The sequence below is a fragment of the Mytilus trossulus genome, chromosome 8 (genome assembly GCF_036588685.1).
Source record: "Mytilus trossulus isolate FHL-02 chromosome 8, PNRI_Mtr1.1.1.hap1, whole genome shotgun sequence".
Lineage (NCBI taxonomy): Eukaryota > Metazoa > Mollusca > Bivalvia > Mytilida > Mytilidae > Mytilus > Mytilus trossulus.
In genome coordinates this window covers 23,560,227-23,580,336 of record NC_086380.1, presented here as the reverse complement: position 1 = coordinate 23,580,336, position 20,110 = coordinate 23,560,227, and the positions used below count along the sequence as shown (strand labels likewise).

Here is a 20,110-nt window from a genome sequence, read left to right as displayed (position 1 = left end):
TTAGGGATCAACTTTACCTACAAATCCAAGAAACACAATTTTAAACACCGTTTTCTATGTCATGTGTACTGTTGTTTGTCTATTTGTCTTTTTCATTTTTAGCCATGGCGTTAGCAGTTTATTTTAGATTAACGAGTTTGACTGTCCATCTGAAATCTTTCGTTCCTTTTTTTTTTTTTTAAATCAAAATGACTTCCTTCCTCTTCCAAAACAAAAGAGAGACTATAATGCAACAATAAATGGTGCACTTAATGAGATATTTTTTTTTATAGTGGATATACTACAATAAAATAACAAAATAACAGTAGATTAATTTAAATAACTTTAATTCACGTTTCAGTATCGTATACATATTTAGTCACTGACTCATAACGATACACCAAGTGTTAGAACTATTATATAGTCATATCATATCAGGAATTTAACATAATCCTTTTAACCACATGTTCCTAAAAAAAAAGTCAACTTATTACGAGTTCAAAAATGTCAAGCAATGATAATATTATTAACTATATTCTCTTCTGTTATGATTAATAAGGATGCTCTTATCCCAAGCATAAAAACATAGCCGTATTTGTCACAGTCTTTTCAACTTTTGATCTTTAGTGCTGTACAACTTTGTACTTTTTTTCACTTTCGATCTTTTATATCTGGGCGCACTGGTGAGTCTTGTGTGGACGAGGCGCGTTTTTTGGCGTATTGAATTTTAAACCTGATGCCTTTTATTATCTATTGATCATCTGTTTCTTTTTCTTATGCGTTTGTCCTGTACCAAGTCAGGAAAATGGCCATTGTTATATCATAGATTGTTTCTGTGTGTGTAACATTTTAACGTTGTGTTTCAGTTGTGTCGTTTTTGTTTCTCTTATATTTGCGCTTGAATTCACATTACTATAAGACGTGTCACGGTACTTTTCTATCTCAAATTCATGTATTTGGTTTTGATGTTATATATTTTTTATTCTCATCGGATTTTGTCTAAAGCTTCGTCAGTTTCTGTGTGTGTTACATTTCAATGTTGAGTTGTTATTCTCCTTTATATTTAATGCGTTTCCCTCAGTTTTAGTTTGTTACCCCAATCTTGTTTTTTGTCCATAGATTAACAAGTTTTGAACAGCGGTATACTGCTGTTGCCTTTATTAGTCAATGGAAATAACTTTGAACGCATCAAATGAAAAAAGGTGACTGCTTGCATCATGGTATGTATATTAGTGACTTTGTATGAATGTTTGATTTTCCAAAAATGGAAGAATGGTACTAGTAAATGTATTCTTTAACTTTAGATACATGCAGAACATAAATAGACAAATTGGAAAACAGAAGAAAACAAATTAAGTGAAATAAATGTGCATATGAATAATCTGAAAAAACAATATTTTGTCATATGATAGCGAAATACTAATTGTACCGTTGTCTCAATTATCGGAACAGAAATAGCTTAGTACATTGTACATATGACGTTGGTATATACTTATAAATCCTGTCATTGTGTAATTGTGCTATGGTAAATTTATACATACTCGTCTTTAATGTTTGCTAATATGCTTGGTCTATTTGCCATTTTGGGTTTCTTTGTTCCTTATTTTGTTTTTATAATGATTAAGATTATAACCCAAAGTTGATTGATGTACCCCTTTTTTGACAATTTTACCAATTAGGTTAGTATCATTTGTTCACTTATCGTGAACAATATAAAGGAATCTGACGCGACTGTCATTTACAAGTGAGAGGTTAACAGCTACCTATAAAACCAGATTTAATCTAACATTTTCTACATATAAAGAAAAGGCCTGTACCAAGTGAGGAATATGACAAATGTTATCCATTCCTTGGATGTGTTTGAGCTTTTGATATTGCCATTTGATAAGGAACTTTTCTTTTGGAATTTCCCTCTGACTTTAGTATTTTGGTGATATTTACCTTTTACACTTATTGACCACATAAGATCATTCATTTTTAAATTGGTTTCTATTCAAAAATACTTCAAATTGATATGTTATAGTTTCGAATTCTAATTTCACTGTATTTGAGACTTTTTTTTACAATTCTTTTGCTTTGAATTTCTATTGACTATTGTTTAAAAAACGATATTAAAATCTAATATATTTACCAATTTCACCGAGTGGAACTTCAATCAACTGTTTTCCAATACATTTTAATGGACTTTGACATGGGCATGCATATGTTACTGCATCAGGGGGAGTGGAGGCTGATCCGTATCCTACATAACATGCTGTAAAAGTAATATTTATAGTCGTATTTATATCTTTGACACATGTGAAGTTATAGATACACAATCGAATGATAAAGGATTCTTACAATCAAACATGCTTTAATAAAAAGTAAATAAATTATCCAGGATCTAACATCAGAAGATTTTTTTTTAAGGCAACACAATAATTTACACTAAATTTAAAGGTTAATTAAAAACCAATTGTTCAAAGAACAATTGAAGGTCTTTCCACAGGTAAAGATCTATTTTATTATCAAAATACTAAAAATCAATCTAAAATGTCAGTTCATATGACTTTATAATGTATAAATATGAATTTAAAGCAAAGGTCAAAATATAGAACATCCTATTAACCTTTGACCTTGACCTCAATTTCAAGGTCACCAACCAAGGACACCAAACAAAAAGACCCTAGGTCTGTAATATGTATGGTTAATGAGTAATATCACTATAGGCATGATTTTAAATATAAGATGGGCGAAAACTCTCATTTATTGTTTACGCACCCTTCCAACCAAAATTTATAAGTTACAACATGTCGCAACTCACAATTTAGAAAAAAGAATTTGTCAATATCTTTCACGGTTGTTGAAAATAAGAGAAAATAAGCCAAAATAAAAATCTAGAATATGACCTTGACCTTTGACCTTGACCTTATTTTCATTTGTTTTTACCAAGGACCTCATATCTACAGACCCTAGGCCTATATCACTGATGGTTTACCAGTAAGAAACACATATCACTTATATCAAATGCATAAGGGAAAATAACTCTCATATGGAGTCTCCGGATAGCGTCGGTCAAAATGAATATTCTAATCCTGAAGACGTAACGAGCAATTTAGTAAAATAAATTTGTCGTAAACTTTTAAGGTTGCGAAGGAGTAGTGGCCACAAGAATAACAGTGTTTGGGGAGATAACTCTTATAACGTAAAGTATTTTGTTACGCAGTTGTAAATTTTTAAAGCGTATAAACTATACGACATCATATTCCAAATATCTAAGCGACATCTTTTGAAACATCAATTATACGCAAGAAAAAAATTTAGACGGAAGAAAAAAAAAAAAAATAATAATAATAATAATAATTAAAAACCAATTGTTCAGAGAACAATTGTAGGTCTTTCCACTAGTAAAGATCTATTTTGATATTGAAATATGAAAAATCAGTTTAAAATGTTAGTTCCTATGGTTTTATGATGTATTTATATGAATTTAAAGCAAAGGTCAAAATCTAGAACGTCATATTAACCTATGACCTTGACCTCAATTTCAAGTTCACAAACCAAGGACCTTAAATCAAAAGACCCTAGGACTTAAATATGTTTGGTTTATTAGTAATATCACTTTACGCGTAATTCTAAATGTCAGATGGGCAAAAACTCCCATTTATTGTCTGCGCACCCTTTCAACCAAAATATACAAGTAAGGACATGTCGCAACCAACAATTTACGACAAATTATTTGTCGATATATCATAAGGTATTTGAAAATAAATGAAAATAAGCAAAAATCCAAAAAAAATCAAAATTTAGAATATGACCTTGACCTTTAACCTTGACCTCATTTTCATTTTTTTGGACCAAGGACCTCAAATCTGAAGACCCTAGGTCTCTATCACTTATGGTTTACCATTTAGAAATGCATTTCACTTAATTCAATGGAAAAGGAGGAATAACTCTCATATGGAGTCTCCGTAAAGCTTCGGTCCAAATGAATATCCTAATCCTTAAGATGTAACAAGCAATTTGGTAAAATAAATTTGTCGTAATCTTTGACGGTTGCGAAGGAGTAGTGGCCACAAGAAAAACAGTGTTTGGGGAGATAACTCTTACAATGTAAAGTATTTTGTTACGCAGTTGTAAATTTTAAAGCGTATAAACTATATGATACCATATTCCAATTATCTAAGCGACATCTTTTGAAACATCAATACTACGCAAGAAAAAAAATTAGGCGGAAGAAAAAAAAAAAAAAAAATAATAATAATAATTAAAAACCAATTGTTCAGAGAACAATTGAAGGTCTTTCCACTAGTAAAGTTCTATTTTGATATTGAAATATGAAAAATCAGTTAAAATGTTAGTTCCTATGGCTTTAGGATGTATTAATATGAATTTAAAGCAAAGGTCAAAATCTAGAACGTCCTTTAACCTATGACCTTGACCTCAATTTTAAGGTCACAAACCAAGGACCTTAAATCAAAAGACCCTAGTTCTTTAATATGTTTGGTTAATGAGTAATATCAATTTACACATAATTCTAAATGTAAGATGGGCAAAAGCTCCCATTTATTGTCTGCACACCCTTTCAACCAAAATATACAAGTAAGGACATGTCGCAACTAACAATTTATGAAAAATTATTTGTCGATATGTCATACGGTTTTTGGAAATAAGTGAAAATAAGCCAAAATCAAAATTTAGAATATGACCTTGACCTTTGACCTTGACCTCATTTTCATTTTTTTGGACCAAGGACCTCAAATCTGAAGACCCTAGGTCTCTATCACTTATGGTTTGCCATTTAGAAATGCATATCACTTAATTCAATGGAAAAGGGGGAATAACTCTCATATGGAGTCTCCGTAAAGCTTCGGTCCAAATGAATATCCTAATCCTTAAGATATAACGAGCAATTTGGTAAAATAAATTTGTCGTTATCTTTTACGGTTGCGAAGGAGTAGTGGCCACAAGAAAAACAGTGTTTGGGGAGATAACTCTTACAATGTTAAGTATTTTGTTACGCAGTTGTAAATTTTAAAGCTTATAAACTATACGATACCATATTCCAAATATCTAAGCGACATCTTTTGAAACATCAATACTACGCAAGAAAAAAAAATTAGGCGGAAGAAAAAAAAAAAAAATAATAATAATAATAATCAGAACAAATTCAATAGGTCTTTCCACGGAAAGGTGGAAAGACCTAATAATCAGAACAAATTCAATAGGTCTTTCCACGGAAAGGTGGAAAGACCTAATAATCAGAACAAATTCAATAGGTCTTTCCACCGAAAGGTGAAAAGACCTAATAAAAAACAGATGAGTTTTATTTACCGTTTTTTTTCATGGTATTGTCAGTTTGTTTTCCATTTAAGAGTTAGAATGTCCCTTTGGGATATGTTTTGTTTCTCATCGTTGGTTCACATTAAGGTGACTCGGGCCTATTAAACAGGTATGTAAATGGGACATTTTTAAATGAAATGAAAGGGAAAGTAGGAGGTGTTGACATATTTTTATCGGAATATAAAAAAACTGTTCCATGACATTTACTACAAAACTGTAATATAAAAAGGTGAAATGTAGCTTAAAAAAAGAGCAAATAAAAAACATAAGTCACAGATGAATAAAAAAATATTTTGCCTTAAAACCCACATTTTGGCGGGAAAATTATGAAAATGGATGAAATGTCATTTTGACCCTATAACAGATACAGATAATAACGAAAATATTCTATTAGTCGCATAACTACAATAAACTAAACATTTCTTATCAATCAAAATATTTTACAAAAAATATATGGAATTTATGACAAATACTTTTTTTTATTCATTTGTAAAATTAAGCGCAGTCGAATTACGTAACGTACAAAACATTTAAACCCGTACCCCTTCTCTGTTTGGTAAAAAAATTTTAACATTGTAATGTGACAATTATAACCAAAGGAAAACGACTGATATAAATATATCTTACAAGCACCGTGATGTCCTAATGGTACACAATGTCCATAGCTGTTTGCTCGTTTTCCTCGTGGAGGATTATTGCTTAAACAACATTCATTGTTATGACAGTCTGCTTGTAAATTACAGTTTCTCGGTGCAGCTGTACCTAAGATACACTGAAACAAAAATGTTAAACAGTATAACAAAATGTTCTTTATTTATTAACTAATAGCAATAACCATTCATGTATCGCATACTTTTACTTTTTCCAAATACCAAACGCTCCATTTAATTAAACATTTGTATTATTCCATTAAAAGCAATATTTTTAATTAACGTCTTATAGTTGAATTTTAAATGTTTGGCTTATAATTTTCTGTATTAGATTGTTATATTAGATATACAAAGATGTGAAACAACTATATTAGCCCTATTCATTTTTTTTATCTCTCTTTTCAAAAGTTGATGACCACTTTACTGACACGTCAAAAGGTTATCGTTATCTTGGGGAAACCCAGCAGTTTCCATAAAACATTTTGCACAATTTCGTCGAAAGAAATACAAGAACATTCTAACATTGAATCTGCATGTTTCTTCAATTACTTACCCCTAAACACAATAAAAGAACGCACAACTGTAGAACGAACTGCATTATATTATTCTAGAAGGAAGAACGTGTCCTATTAAGATGATAAGATATACATATACTATATTTATCAATTGAGTTCAACCACCAGCTGTGACTGAAGGTCAAAGGTGGGTATAGCTCTTGGTTTGGCAGAACTGCGCATGCTCCTTCCTTTACTTTCTTTGTTTTGATACTTCTTTCACGCAAATGGGCATTACAGTACATATATACTCAATTCAATGATAAAAGCAGGAAGCAGTGGAAAGGTTTATAGGTACATTATGATTACGTAGTTGTCAATTACAAGATAAGGTTAAGATCGTGTAAGTTCCGTTAATCTTCATATCTCGCATTCTAACTGTCATTATGCAGTTATTTGTTTTCACATTTCTGTTTGGAATAAGTTCTATTTTGTGGTATGTTTTTTTTTTTACTTCTTAAATAATCAACATTTTATAAAAAGACTTATTTTTTGAAGCACAATGTATGTATTTGCAGATTGATAAATTTTCGATAGTTGTTTGATAGGAAATGATTTTCGTTCTTTATTTTGATACAGAATGTAACTTAGAATATTTTCAAATTTTCAAACTCAATGATGTCTTAACCGGATTGTTTCATTCATGTAAAATATCAATCTTATCACATAACTAGATCAGTTTTATATGTTAAAGATGTTTACAATTTGGAGTTTAGTATGGCGTTCATTATCACTGGACTAGTATATATTTGTTTAGGGGCCAGCTGAAGGAAGACTCCGGGTGCAGGAATTTCTCGCTACATTGAAGACCTGCTGGTGATCTTCTGCTGTTGTTTTTTTCGATGGTTGGGTTGTTGTCTTATTGACACATTCCCCATTTCCAACCTCAATTTTATTGCACGAGGTAGATGTTGAAAATACTTTTTTTTATATCCATACAGCGCCCATCCACATGGTGGGTTAACGGTTCCAGAAGTTATTGAGAAACTATGGCTACTAGCAGATCTAGACAACAGCAATTGTTTGTCACTGACTGAATTTCAGGCAGAATTTATCACTTCATTCGACCATGATCGTGAGTACCTTTTAATGCCATCAATCCAACACAAACGAAATTTTATTGATTTTAGGGTCTAGCCATGACCGAAAAAAATCGTTTAGATATATATTAAAGGAAAGAAAGAGGCAGAGATAATGTCTTCTAGAGTGTGAAAGTTGATTAAACCTCCTTTCATTTGAATACAAAATATTTTATATGTATTGATACAATTAAAATAATTTTCCAGCCATTTTGAAAATTTCAATCAAGTCAGAAGTGCTGCATCTAAACGCTTAAACAATTATCCTTAATTTACATCGAAGAATATCTTCAAACAAAAAGGTGTTGTTTTGTATCTGAAACACTATATATAATTCTTTCAACTTAGTGAAGCGGATAATGTCCTTTGCATACGTCTTTTGAGAACATCTCTCATTTTGTTAGAAAATTTCATTTTGTAATACTTTATGACATAATACTTTCAAGCAATGAACAATTAGTAAATCGTGATGGCAAAATAGAAAAGGACGACCAAAAGACAAATAACTGTCAACAAAACCCAACATAGAACGCTAAAAAAACGTTCATTTACATGGTCAAAATAAAGACTGAAAATGAGCAAATTAAAAGTTCTAATTGTGAATTGATCTTATAGAGACTACTAACCACCTCCAATCAACACTCTTTGTCATGTCACAAGTAATTCTTATTGATATTGCAATTGCATTTTTGTGACTGAGGGATAGGCATATTGTCCCCATTTGTCTTTCTCCGACCGGCAGTAATACCTCTGCCAAAGTTTGGCTTTCGTTTGGCTGTGCAAGATGTACAATTTTGCAGTTACGTCGAAACTGAATTTGAAGGTTAAATCCGATGCCTCGTTTAAAGAGCGGTTCTCTCTCTTTTTTCGTTTATAACCTTTGCAACAACTCTTTCATGGATTCGTATGTGGCCTGTTGCAAAGCTAAATTTCTATCCTTATTCGATTATCTCTAATTATTCTTGGCTTTCCAAATTTCTCCTAACTTCATCCCGAACGGCCTCTATTATAGGAACTACATATTGTTCAATTTTAAGCTTATCTCTTCCTGAAATTGCTTGAAATATTTGCCATCCACTGGATGATAAACAACCATAATTAATCAATTAATCATTTTTAATTTCAAGGTTTCAATTTTTATTTTATTGCTGTGAGAATACAGTTCAAAATTTGCAAATAAGAGATTTGTTTTTAGATTCTGGATCTGTAGCAGAACACGAATTTGTTCACCAATGGCAACATAACTATAAGGAGCACCACCAGATTGTTGTTCACATCTTCCAACATTTTGACATGGATAAAGACGGTGTATTGTCTAGTACCGACCTAAATGACCTCTTCCATCGCCTGGACAACAATGGTAATTACAAAAAAAATCTAGAATCATTAAAGGTTTTTTTTTTTACATGACGCGTATTAAAACTATCGAACAGGTTTTTGTTTTATTCTAAACAGTTTGAAACATAAAAATGCAGCAATAGACCTCCAGAACTCAAACCGGGTAAAATGGACTCAAGATTCCTATACTTATGTAATTGACCTCCATTTTCATTAGAATTTATTTCTTGCTAACTCCAGACAGCAATTTAGACAATTGTCCGAGTTCCGTAGGAGATTTCTTCTCTCAGGTCTGAGTAAAACATGCATAGCAAGTTAATTAAATCAATTCTGATTCTTTGTCTGAAGGGCAATCTGTCTCCGTTATGTATAATAGAATAATCCAATCGAGAAACAACTAAGAATCGAAAGGGGAATTGTTTGTTGCATAGAGTTCAATTTCATTAAAAATGATGAAGGTAGATGATTTCATTGTACGAGGTTGAGGGAATCGCATCAACCTAAAAATGGGATAGATGTGCTGTACATTTAACAGGTTTTCTCGTCTCCTGAGATGAGTGCATGCACTGCCACTGGTATACTATTCAGTCATATATCACTCTAGGGATTTATTTGGTGTTGACTTTAAATCATGATATCAGATATATCAAAGGGAACTGCAAACTCATATGTTGGAAATGAACTCCAACAAAGGAAAAAGACAGACAAACAGACTAACAAAAAAAACCAGTTCACAAAATACAACATAGAAAGCTCAAAAGTGATCAACACGAACGTATCCTGACAAAAACTTGGGAACATATGGTGCTCCAGAAGGGTAGGCAGATCCTTCTACACATGTGACACCCGTCATTATGTTCATATTTGTACAAACCCGGTAATAAGTCTAATTCGGTAGGTCATATTCAGGGAAAAGGGTTCGGGATTGTAGTTGAGGATATTTGAAAATATTCACTATCATCTGAGAAACATATATTTCATAACGGCTTACTAACTCGCGATGGCGTCCGTAAAGTGCCAATTTTCATAATCCTATTAAATCTTTTTTTATTGTCTTCAGTGAATCACTGTTTGGAACACAACGAATATGCTGCATTAATGTCATATGTAAGTAAACGATATCATTGTTTTAACTTCCTTTTATCAATTCTGTTTTCTCTGTGTTTCTCTCTCAAAACATTAAATAGCAATACCTTAGTAAATTCTCACTGATTTGAAGTAAACATGAACTACAAATTTTGCATTAAATCTTTGTATAAGTTTTACAAATGATGATTTTCAAAATGAAGTGCTTCAACACAAGAAGAAAATAACCCTAAATTTTTTAATATGATTGTGATTTGTATTTCCAGTTGTACGGTACTGCACCATTGCCAGAATTGACACCATAGAGCATGCACACAGAATAATACGTCAGCAATCGCTATATTCACAGATGAAAATTGAAGTACTAGCAATGAATATTAAATTACTTTAGATAGATGTATAGCATTTGTTTTGTGTAGTTTATCTATTGAATATAAACATAAGTTAAAACTATCCTTCGAAAATCAAACGACACATGTCCTCGTTCGATCTTCACGAATGTCTAATTGTCACTATTTTCTTTTTTGCTGCATCGACTTTATTTCTTCAGTTTAATGTTTTGACTGCATATACATCAACCAGCATGCTTTTTATAATCTGGAGACATGAATATAAGTTTATTCCATGCATGAAATTTACTAAATAATATATTGCACAGTCTCTGTTCATCACATTTTATCCATTGAACATAAAGTCAAACCATAATTCACAGCATTCCCAAAATATATCTGTAAACTACAACTGAAACAAAAATTGAAACAATGATATATGTGACGATTAAATATAACAACAACAGCTTTGAGCAACTTGATTGTGCAACATTAGGAGCAGAATTTGCTTACCCTTCCGTGTCACTTTAGATCAACCCCGGTTTATGCCTTAGTATTTAGTTTTCTATGTTATGGTCTGTATACTGTTGTTTGCCTTTTGGTCTTTTTCCTTTTCCCCCGTGGCGTTGTCAGTTTATTATCCGACTTATAAGATTACTTGTACATGTTCCTATGGTATCTCTTGTCTCTCTTTTACATTGGGAAATTAACAGTTTGTTTAGTTATAGATGTGCAATTTGATCGAGAAATTTGATAGAAGTCGATCAATAAAAGGAGGTTTTGTCCTGACCTGACTCTTAAAAATGTCTGATGAAAGTGTAAATACCTGTTCATGGCTTGTTCAGTACTGGTTCGATTTCATCTCAAATATTTCAATAAATTACAAAAAAACAAACAACCAGAAAACAATATGTTTGTGTTTTACGGTTTACTCAAAAGGTTTCGCGCTAGTAAATAACTTGCTATGACTTATTTATAAGACGATGTATTGCTGTTTGTGACTTTGATGATAATGCACTGGTGGACAATATCTCATGCATACATATCAAAACTAGAACATGTGCATTAAAGAGCCCCTTGCTGTGATCTAGATCGACACGGAAAGCCAGATTGCAAACAAGATGGTACTCAGTCAACAGGAAGACATTCCCTTTAAAGAATAACAAGTAGCTTTTCGTTTTAACGATCATAGCAAACTGCAATACATGACAATTATCATGTATTGCAGTTTGCTATGCTCGTTTAAACAAAAAGCTACTAGTCATTGTTTAAAGGGAGTAGGTCCGGCAAGGGCCGATTTTGGCCTCAAAGTTAAGGTACATCTGATAAAAGATTTTGGACACTTTTTGATCACTTAAGTGTCTAAACCAGTCGATTTAATTTGTTTAAGCGAAAGATTTGAACTAGTTTATTCATTAAAGACACTCAAATTCAACCTTGGATGTGCACAATCTATCAAATATGTCATACTATGTCATTTTTCATAATTTTTTTTATCAAAAATGTAAGTGTTCATTCTTAACCTTTATTTACACTATGTATCAAATATAACTTGCATTTAAATATTCAGTATTATACAACAAATGCGACCATTTTTATTTCAGACGGAACCCTTCTAAAACATTAAACCAAAAAGCTAAAATATCAAAGATTTCAATTATTTAGCATGACTTAAGGATGCTAGTACCTAATACATGTGCATTGTATTGTAAAAAAGCATATATATATATATATATATATGTTTGTAACAGAAGTATTTGTCTGTCCAATAAATAGCTTAAAGTTTATATATTAGCAATTTTGTGAACTGCTTTATATTGGGTCAAAAAGGGGTAATAAGGGGCTTCCTCCTTTTATTGTTTTTTTTTAAAAGTCATTACAGTTAATTTTCGTCTTTTTGGCTTCTCAATGCACTTAAACTTCGTACTCTAATTTTTTAATTTTTAAATTCGGGCAGCATTGTTGAATCTTTTGAAGACGAAGCAAGTTTAGCCTGGTATTTTGATGACTTGTTGGAGTAATAATATATAAGTTGAACATACATGTACGTCAATGATACATATAGTTTTGAAATGAAAAAATAATCTTGGCATTTATTATCTACATCTACATTTAGACGTTACTGATATGATTGACATAATAACAGATTATAAGTACTTACAAGCTGTAATAATATACTTAATATTATGAATAAGTTTAAGGTTGATTCCGGATGAAGTGGTCGTTGGTGAAGGTAATGGCGCTGACAGCTGATCTTCTGGAACCCCTTACAAATAAAGAGTTCATCAATTTACTCATACAGTACAACTTTCACTAAATGAACATTGGAAAGTTCTTTTAACATAAAAGCAAATAAATAAAGTGTTTTTGTCTGCGAAATAAATGCTACTTACTTATTAGAACACAAAAGCGATATTGCGGCTCCGTGATTGAAATAAAGTTACTTCGCCTTGTTTTTAGCCTGGATGTTAAGTATCTGTATGGCTCATCATATAAGAATACGATACAAATACTAAAAATTCAGTCTAAACCTATCGAATAGTTAAATTCGGAGGCGGCCTTCAACTGCTAGCTTCCTTAAAAATCAGGTTTAAACTACCATTTCCTACGGAAAAATGGCTGTACCAGGAATATAGGAATATGACAGTTATTATCCATTCATTTGATGTGATTGTGCATTTGATTTTGCCATTTGAATTTCTGTTTTGAATTTTCTTGGAAGCTCACTTACTCTTATATTCTTATATTAACGATGTGAATTAGCACGTTATTACACATGTGTTTGTGTCTGACTTGTTTTTTCAAATGTTCTAGACGAGGGCTATCTAAAGCTTTACATATAGTTCATGTTGTAAGGACACGTATCTTTAGTAGACGTATACAATTAAAACGAATCCATAAGCAGGACGTAAAAAATGCTGACATTAAGAGGGGATTGTAAATGATCGTAATACACGCAACAGTAGAATTAAGTATTACCATAGAGCGATTGTATTCCTGTAATGTCGTCCTGGTGGAGTTGCCAACCTGGGTCCATTCTTTTATAAAATGGCGCCATCAAAGAAGCAGTGTTTTGCGAATGACCAAGTCCTAATGCATGTCCAAATTCATGTGCAGCTACAACCTCAAGATCAGTTCCCGTTCCTGATCTAAAAATCCAGGTTTCATCTTCATCAAAATGGGTGTCACCATCGGTTGGATAAAACGCATGCGCTAAAACTCTTCCTGAAATACATGTAAGTATTGGATCACGCATGGTCAGTAATTGACTTATGTGTTTGTCGATACGAAAAGAGAAGAAACAGTTATCGGAAAACAACAGGTCGAGAAAATTATTTTGTCTTATTTCTATTTTTTTCCTATTGGACTATTTTATTGTCATTTTTATAAATTATTGATGGATACAAAGATTACGGAGCACCTGAGATCACCCCTAGTTTTTTTAATGGGGTTCGTGTTGTTTATTCTTTAGTTTTCTATGTTGGTTCATGTGTAGTATTGTTTTTCTGTTTGTCTCTTTCATTTTTAGCCATGGCGTTGTCAGTTTGTTTTAGATTTATGAGTTTGACTGTCCCTTTGGTATCTTTCGTCCCTCTTTTAAATTATGTATTTATTAAGCTCGTTTAATCTACTAAACACTGACCAATGATATTGAATGAAATAAAATAAAAGGCTAAATAAAGTACGGATCTGTGAAGAGCATGGTAAACCTAAATTTCCGGAAGGTTTTGCCAAATACATAACTTTAGTTGTGTTTTCCCGGGGTAGAAAATCCTTAATATTTCGAAAATTTTGAACATTAAGGAGGGATAATATTTTAAATATATATGTACGTTCTTTTGATTTGACTTGAACAGTGAAAACTTCATTTTCTAATGAAGAACTATATGAATTTTTATAGCTGTTTATTTGATTATCAAATATTTTCTAAATCATCTGTATCAACACTTCGACCGTTCTCCAAATCAAAATCTGCAAATGATACGAACTAAAATGCCTTAGCTTTGACATGTATAACCTTTTAACGTTTTCGTCCGTGAGTGAAACAACAGTTATACATGTACTTTATGAACAGTGATGTTCAAAGTATTACCCAGACTATACGCGCATGGTCAAAATATAAACATGGTCCTGAACATCTACAAATCAGTTATGTGTTATATATTGAAACTGCATTAAATACCTGGACCATCAAAAGCGTTATACATTCCGTCACCATGGTTACCCCTGGCAAATAGAATTTCTATATCTGGAAAGCTATCTGTGTTTTCAAATATCAATGGCGTCACATCGGACCATTTCTTTAACGCACTCTCGAAAGCTGATCTATAGAAACAAAAATGATTTTAATAAATAATATAATACCATACACATTAATGCGAGAAGTTGTGTCGTATGGCAGAAGTGAATTTAAAAAAAAAGAGGAATATCTTTGCACACATACGGAAGAATGATTGAACGACTGTGTGAGTTAATAAGTTAAAACGACGTCGCACATTTTATGTATCCTTTTACCGATATCAAAAAGGGTAAACAAATATTTAAAATGAGAATGGAAATGGGGAATGTGTCAAAGACACAAATGTCAAAGACACATAAACCCGACCATAAAGCAGACAACAGCCGAAGGCCACCAATGGGTTAAAACTACCACATCCGGAGGCGTGCTTCAGCTGGCCCATAAACGAAAATGTACATAAGTTCAGTGATAATGGACGTCATACTAAACTCCGAAATATACATTGAACACAAGAAACTGAATTAAAAACCATACAAGACTTATAAAGGCAAGAGGCTCTTGACTTCGGACAGGCGCAAAAATAAAATTGTTAACCACAATTAGGAGATAACTGTATTGTATTTCAAGCTTCGACGGCATCAAACGATGCCGTTGGAGCTTAAAATAAAATATTGGTATCTCCATTCTAATGAAAATCACAGAAAACTACATTAACTGATACATTTGAAATTTGTCATACGTCATCAATTGTGAATTACTGCCATGAAAATGTGTGACGATATCCAATCAAAATGAACGTTACAAACGATGGTGCATTATAATTTGACTTAATACTCCGATTACGTTTGTGTCGAGTTCGGAAGCTGATTGGTAAATCCTGTTAGCTTCCATGTTATCCTTCTTTTACTCCACTTATAACCTGAAAATAGTTTTTTTTAAATATTGAATGTAACAAATATTAACTTTACTTTTATTTCTTATATTGTATGAATTTTTTTCATTGACATTGATTCTTTCGACCATGAACATTCGTTTAGACATATTATTAGCATTTAATTACGTTGCGAAGGTGTTTTTTACATAGCGAAAATTCAAACAAAAACTGTTCATTATATGATAAGCAGCAATGTTTGTATACGAACATAAAATGATTCTTTATTAATAGTATTAATTCAATGTTTTCTTCAACCTCAGTACATTAGTTCAAATGGTGTTGCTGCCTGATAATTAAGTGTTGATAATTAATAAAATTATGATTATTGCGTGTCAGGATTCACAATGTCATGTTAGATATTTTGCGACGTCACAAACACGCGAAAGTGTAGAACAGAATGATATACACACGGAAAAATAGTTGAATATAAAATATTTTGAAAAGGAGTAGGTTCAGCAAGACCCGTTTTGGGTCCCAAACTAGAGCAGTTTTTCAACATTGTTAAAATGTAAACTTTTAGTTATTTATTGGAATGTCGAATGCTTCTGCTGGATAAATAGGGGCTCTTTTTGACAATACGGTGCACATATATCGGATACTATCATCATTTAGTCATGCTAAATTACTGAAATCTTTTTTACCATGATTGTTTTCGGCCACTTTCATTTTTGATGAAAACCATCTGAAAAGTGACATTTTTTTGTATATTTGATATATTTTTCATATTTAAGCTAGAATCGGAGCGTTTTTAATAAGTAAATCCTTTCTTCGTCGTTGACTTTGTTTTCATAAAAAGGATATTGCTTTGTCGTCGGGAAATATAAGTAGACACAATATGAACTGTCACAAAAACAGTTATACGAAATTTAACACTCGTTTACAAAATAAAAAATATAGAAAACAAGATATCACCACAAAAATAGCATAGTAATATGCTTATTTTGAGGATAATTTTATAAATGAAATCTATAGCTATGCGTTAAGCTTTAGTATCTTTCTATATCAATAACCTCCGTAAAAGAACAGGCGTCAATAGTCCCAGAGAAATAAAGAATAAAAGCATTCCCAAATATAAAAATAAAGAATAATATGTTTGAAACAACACGGATACTCACCTGGTGCATTAAACTGCAACGGTCTGTCTCGAGAAGAGTCGTTGAAGTCTGCCACTCCGCAACGAGGCTGTTTTATTTTTTCTATGGTTTCTTGGTCTAACTCTCCAGTGATATTCATTCCGTTAAATTGTTGAAATTTCCTTTTCAAGAAAATAATAATAAAAGGAAGAAGATATTGACATAATAAAAAAAAACACAATTTTTTTTTATCTTTCATATTACATCGTTGTAACTTCTTTGTTTACTGTTCATTGATTGCCAATGCATAGAAGAGGTACCCTAAGAAGCGGCAAAACATTTTTCTTATTGAGGTATCGGACGTCGGAAGAACATTAGTTAAGGAACAACATAAGCTCAAAATATTGATATTTCATGGAGCTTCTTTTCGAAATATTTGATTTTAAAAAATATTGCAAGAAAAGGCTGACTCGGACTTTTACCATATATTTGCATAGGTGTTATTTGGGTTTCAAATCAAAAGAAAAGAAATCAAGAATCTGCTAAAATTTTGGCAAATGACCTTCTATGAGCTATTAAGTCTCACATGAAAAGATAAATGGGTGATATGGTTCAAAATATTTGAACAAGTTGTGTATGAAAAAAACCAAACAAAGGAGTCCAAACATCTGACACAAATTCTAATACCTCCCCTAAGTACACCACTAACTTACTTGAAAATTAAATTCAGAGAACGCAACCAATATCAGTCCCGACGTCACAGTTTGTAAATAAATCTAAAACTAGATGATTAATTCAAATATTCCAAACGCAAATTAAAAACAAAAAAATACTATGTAAGAATAAAACATACTACACAGAGGAACAAGTGATCAGTATGCTGGAATTTCTTATTGACAACATATTTGTTGAATTTGGAGGTAGACTTTTTCAACAAATTGTCGGCATTCCTATGGGAACGAACTGTGCGCCTCTCCTTGCTGACCTCTTCTTATTTTCATATGAATCGGAGTTCCTTCAGACACTTGTCAGAAACAAGAAGATCAAAGAAGCCAGGTTGTTTAATTTCACTTTCAGATATATTGATGATGTTCTTTCCATTAACAATCCGAACTTTTCTGATTGGATTCCATTAATATACCCACCAGAACTAGAAATTAAAGAGACCACAGACACGGCTTCCTCTGCCTCATTTTTAGACTTATACCTCGAATTTGACATACACAGTCATCTCAGTACCAGAATCTATGACAAACGAGACGATTTTAATTTTGAAATTATCAATTTCCCCAACCTTAGTAGTAATATACCAACTTCACCTGCATATGGAATATACATTTCCCAACTTATTAGGTATTCAAGAGCTTGCAGCTCCTATTCAGACTTTGTAAAACGTCACCAGTGTCTGAGCAGAAAGTTGATGAACCAGGGGTATGTCAAAGAACGTCTCGTCCTTTTTCTAAAAAAGTTCATCGGAAGATACCCAGAACTTGTTGATAAATATTCCGTATCAACTTCACAAATAATACAAGATGGTCTTGAAGGGTAGATTTTGCGTACTGACGTTTGTTATCATCTTAATTACGTATTATAGAATTCTTTTATAAGTCTTTTTTAGATAATCATTTGAAGTGACTCAGTGGTTATGTAAAACCACATACTTTGAACGGCAAAATTATTTCATTGATTGATATTACTTTTACTTAAGGATCTTGAATACTATGAATGACAAAACTATTTTATTCAATAATACTACTTTTTCTGTTTAGTCTGTTTTTCATGATATACATTTGACGTGAAACTGTACTTATGTATCCCGTCATACTTTGAACCACACCATTATTTTATTTATTATTACTACTTTTACTGTTAAGTCTGGTTTTTGGTATATCTACTTTACGTGAGTCCGTATTTATGTATGCCGACATACGACAAAATTATTTTTATGTCTACCTGTGCGAATTTCATACGCGCATTTTTAAACCAGTAATGAAACCTTCTATCATTATGGGTAGACTTTACATAGATAAATTCAGCCGTATAAGAAAAGCAAAATGAGAATGTTAAATTAATGTATGCCTTTTTGTGCTTCTTTGTTACATTTGTTGTTTATGTAGAGATATTAAGATGATAACACAATATTGACTGTTGTACCCCTATTTTTGACATTTTTACTCTTTGAGTATGTTTGTTTTGTTCATGCATCGTTGACAATTTAATGGAATTTGATGCGACTGTCATATAAGTGAGAGGTTTAGCTAGCTATAAAACCAGGTTCAATCCACCATTTTCCACATTAGAAAATGCCTGTACCAAGTCAGGAATATGACAGTTGTTACCCATTCGTTTGATGTGTTTGGACTTTGATTTTGCCTTTTGATTTTTGATTTTCCTTTTTGAATTTTCCTCGGAGTTCGGTATTTTTGTGTTTTTACTTTTTTCAAATATTTTCAAGGCTAATTTAAGAAATAAATAATAAACCTAATTGCTTCTTTCCTGTCGACAGCTTTGTTCACATGTCTTGTTCTTGTATTCATGTTTTTCATGTAACCAAACCGCATGAAAAATACCTATAAAACAAAATGTCACAAATATAAATATTGAATTTAGAATTCGGAATTCAGTCTTTCCAGTGCCAAAACTCTATAGTAAGTTTATGTAAAGAAGGTTTACGTCCCCCAAAAGTGTGTATATATATATCTAGCAGCCGTAAGGATTTTACAAAATTGTTAAAACCTGTTTATGCAAAATTACGTAAAATGGGACACGTCAATGTGCCTTATATTGATGCCAGTTTGTTATTGGGTGATACATATCATGAGTGTTTGAAACAGTCACACCTTATAATCCCACCTTTTACTGCATCTGTAATATTGCTTACCGATTTATGAATTCAATGTTATATGATTATTATGGTTTTGAAAATTATTTGATTATATTATATAAAATGAAATAGGAATGGCTAAACAATTACTTACATCCGCGTTCTTAGCTTGGATAGATTCTCTGAATGAAAGTTCGTCCTGAAATGGTCTAATTGGAGCTGCTTGTGATATTTCTAATAACAAAAGAGCATTTACTATGAATATATGAAGTTTCATTTGAAAAAAAATATATATTCAACTCTTCGGCAAAAATGTATGATACTTCTGTTGTTTATTTACGTTCAATATGTAATATTTGTGTGTGTACAGGAGAATCTATCTAATGCGTGGTTAAAGTACAACCGGTAGAGAAAACCACATAATAAACAGTAACAGGAAGACTCTTTCCTTAATGTTGTTAATAGAAAACTAACACTATTTGCTATGATATAATACGCGTATGTACATTGAATGTATGTATGCATAACATTGTTAACATCACCTTTTTGTATTGTTCATATATATCTTATTTAGAATTCATACACATGTTATCTTTTCCTATTAAAAGAAAAATCACCGCTTTTATTATATGTCACTTTCTTCTATCTTCCCTCCAATATATATTTCATAACTTGTTAGTTTTTGAAAGAAAAAAGAAACAA

At 31.8% G+C, this 20,110-nt stretch overlaps 3 protein-coding genes across 3 annotated transcripts; 1 reads left to right on the top strand and 2 right to left on the bottom strand.

Annotated features, from left to right (window-relative positions):
* Nucleotides 1-309: 309 nt before the first annotated feature.
* LOC134680717 (venom protein 164-like) lies at nt 310-6,750 on the bottom strand. Its single transcript, XM_063539916.1, has 4 exons — nt 6,505-6,750; nt 5,929-6,073; nt 2,111-2,233; nt 310-449 (listed from the first exon to the last, which is right to left on the bottom strand). Exons 1-4 carry the CDS (start codon nt 6,547-6,549, stop codon nt 436-438), a joined length of 327 nt encoding a protein of 108 aa, XP_063395986.1. The 5' UTR covers nt 6,550-6,750; the 3' UTR covers nt 310-435.
* LOC134680716 (uncharacterized) lies at nt 6,736-10,480 on the top strand. The gene is made up of 5 exons (XM_063539915.1): nt 6,736-6,799; nt 7,447-7,580; nt 8,780-8,944; nt 9,983-10,029; nt 10,275-10,480. The coding sequence occupies exons 1-5, from the start codon at nt 6,765-6,767 to the stop codon at nt 10,311-10,313; spliced, it is 420 nt and encodes a 139-aa protein (XP_063395985.1). The 5' UTR covers nt 6,736-6,764; the 3' UTR covers nt 10,314-10,480.
* A 5-nt stretch (nt 10,481-10,485) lies between these two features.
* LOC134680715 (72 kDa type IV collagenase-like) lies at nt 10,486-19,775 on the bottom strand. The gene is made up of 8 exons (XM_063539914.1): nt 19,563-19,775; nt 19,066-19,154; nt 16,627-16,766; nt 15,421-15,496; nt 14,521-14,663; nt 13,317-13,562; nt 12,499-12,603; nt 10,486-10,749 (listed from the first exon to the last, which is right to left on the bottom strand). The coding sequence occupies exons 1-8, from the start codon at nt 19,683-19,685 to the stop codon at nt 10,715-10,717; spliced, it is 957 nt and encodes a 318-aa protein (XP_063395984.1). The 5' UTR covers nt 19,686-19,775; the 3' UTR covers nt 10,486-10,714.
* Between the last annotated feature and the right edge of the window lie 335 nt (nt 19,776-20,110).

Coding starts and splice junctions, on each gene's coding strand:
- LOC134680715 (XM_063539914.1), bottom strand. CDS start 19,685: ATGAAACTTCATATATTCATAGTAAATGCTCTTTTGTTATTAGAAATA. Junction 15,497..16,626: donor GTTGCAGTTTAATGCACCAG/GTGAGTATCCGT, acceptor AACTATTTTCAG/GTTATAAGTGGAGTAAAAGA. Junction 14,664..15,420: donor CTTCCGAACTCGACACAAAC/GTAATCGGAGTA, acceptor TTGTTTCTATAG/ATCAGCTTTCGAGAGTGCGT.
- LOC134680717 (XM_063539916.1), bottom strand. CDS start 6,549: ATGCAGTTCGTTCTACAGTTGTGCGTTCTTTTATTGTGTTTAGGG. Junction 6,074..6,504: donor TTCTTTTATTGTGTTTAGGG/GTAAGTAATTGA, acceptor TTTTTGTTTCAG/TGTATCTTAGGTACAGCTGC. Junction 2,234..5,928: donor ATTAGGACATCACGGTGCTT/GTAAGATATATT, acceptor TTACTTTTACAG/CATGTTATGTAGGATACGGA.
- LOC134680716 (XM_063539915.1), top strand. CDS start 6,765: ATGATAAAAGCAGGAAGCAGTGGAAAGGTTTATAG. Junction 7,581..8,779: donor CACTTCATTCGACCATGATC/GTGAGTACCTTT, acceptor ATTTGTTTTTAG/ATTCTGGATCTGTAGCAGAA. Junction 10,030..10,274: donor ATGCTGCATTAATGTCATAT/GTAAGTAAACGA, acceptor TTGTATTTCCAG/TTGTACGGTACTGCACCATT.